The 1,901-nt window shown below is 45.1% G+C and overlaps 1 protein-coding gene across 1 annotated transcript in view; it reads right to left on the bottom strand.

The window, feature by feature from the left end:
• Window positions 1–528: 528 nt before the first annotated feature.
• Window positions 529–1,901, bottom strand: part of SPEN (spen family transcriptional repressor) — a 23,195-nt gene continuing 21,822 nt past the window's right edge. The window contains 2 exon segments of the mRNA XM_010281980.1: window positions 529–746; window positions 1,556–1,714. Of these exon segments, the coding sequence (XP_010280282.1) occupies window positions 615–746; window positions 1,556–1,714 (291 nt within the window). The 3' untranslated portion in view covers window positions 529–614.

The raw sequence follows: 1,901 nt of genomic DNA, 5'->3' as shown, positions 1-1,901 counted from the left end.
AAAAAAAAGAAGAAAAAAGATAATGTGTGAAATGATCCTTGACCCACAAATTTCAGCAGAAGTCCCCAGGTCCTGCGTTTAAGTCCACGGCGCGCGTTAATGTGTGTCAAGACATCCAGAACGTCACAGCGTGTCTCCAAACTGTGCAAAGGTCCGAGTCACTAATTTAGTGCAAAGGCAGTTCAGGTTCTTTTTTATTTTTTTTCCTTTTTTTTTTGTTAAAAAAAATAAGCCATCCTTTCTCTTTTCCCCAAAAGGAGGCACAGAAACCCAATACCAGTCCGCCTGCTGAGTGCATCCGTTGTCCGTAAGCTAAAGCAATATGTAAACATACAAGGCAGCGGAACCGCTACCCAGCAACAGTTTGATCGAGGCCGGTTAGGGCAGGAGGCTGGTAGTCTGGCAGCATTTTCTTGTTTCATTACTTTCTCTCTCTCTTTTTATTTCTTTTTATTTTAAATTTTTTTTTTTGTGGTTTTTGTGGGTGCTTTTTTTTGTGGTTTTTGTTTTTTGTTTTTTTGTGTTTTGTTTTTTTTTTTTTTTGCTGCAGGGCCTTGGAAAAAAAATTAAAAAAAAAATAAAATAAGAATAAAAGTCAGTAATCGGTAAACAGCTCATACCGACGCGATGACAATCATCAGGTGAGGAGAGATGTTGGAGATGCTGGCGAGGAGGTCCGGGGCGAGGCGGGACAGGTGGCTTTCTGAAAATTCGCAGGGTGGGAAGATCTGCAGAACGTAGGCAGGCTGCCAAGGGAGAAGGAAAAAAAAAACAAAAAACAACAAAACCACGGATGAGAGACAAGGCAGGGCGAGGGGGCTGGCCTAAAATGCTTTAAAACGGGACATTCGGGTGATTATTTTTGGGTGCTTAAAGGCTCAGACACCGGCGTACTCGTATAAAAAAGGAGCGACTGTTCAGCAGCCTCTGGTGGGGTTCCCCAGGCGGGAAGTTTTTCCGCACCGGGGACGTGCGAGCTGGTTGGTTTTATTGGAAAAGACCAAAAAAATCCTATTAATTACCAGTTCAGCAGATGCTCTGAGTGCTGACCGCTCAATTCCGGGCTGTTTACACCCAAGGAATAGATAAAATCTGATTTGATGCAGCAACGCATCGGGAATAAATGCTCCCAATTGCCAAACCCAAACGTTTTGTCCTTATGCAGCAAAGAGGAAGAAAACTCCAGGGGTCCTGGAAAAATCAGGATACGACATGAGGAAGAAACAAGGACTCTACGTCCAAGGCAGAAAAGAGTTGGAAAATGGGTTTGGTTTGTTTTCAGCCGAAGTTGTAGGGCTGTGAACAAACCCAGCGTTTGGGGTGGTGGTTTTTTGGCTTTGCAGCTCATCTTCAGTAATTACATCAATTGTATCAGCGTGTTTTGATTGGTGATGTAACGAGCCGGCATGGTACACGCAGGGTGGGTTTATTTCAACGATAAAAACAGGCACCTCCACTCCCATCTTAAGGAAAGACGCAGGGTGGAAGGCTGTAGGTCCCATTATCTATCAAGGTCATTTATGTACAGCATTTCGGGGCTTTCCCTGCCAAATACCTGGTTAGAGCCGGGGTTGGGAACGTTGATGATTCCTGCAGCTTGCTTAGCCTGCAGGTAGCTGATGAACGCAGCCTTAAGTGACTCAGTCTGATTCACTACGTCTTCCTGGTCTCGGCCACAAGGCAAGGCCAGTAATAGGCAGTAATCGCTCTCCACCTGGAAAGAAAATAGCGGTAATTAAGTCCAATGTTTGATTGTGGGCAGTGGAAAATCCTTTCCTTGAACTCCTGCGATGTTACCGAAGATGGGCTGAGAGCTCGGCCAGCCTAGATGGTGAAAAGGACTGAGAGCTACCCATTTCCACAGACACCTGAATTCCACTTTCCTCCTTACCCAGACGTGT

Source organism: Phaethon lepturus, unplaced genomic scaffold (assembly GCF_000687285.1).
Source record: "Phaethon lepturus isolate BGI_N335 unplaced genomic scaffold, ASM68728v1 scaffold22132, whole genome shotgun sequence".
Classification (NCBI taxonomy): Eukaryota; Metazoa; Chordata; class Aves; order Phaethontiformes; family Phaethontidae; genus Phaethon; species Phaethon lepturus.
This window is presented reverse-complemented; position numbering and strand designations above follow the sequence as displayed.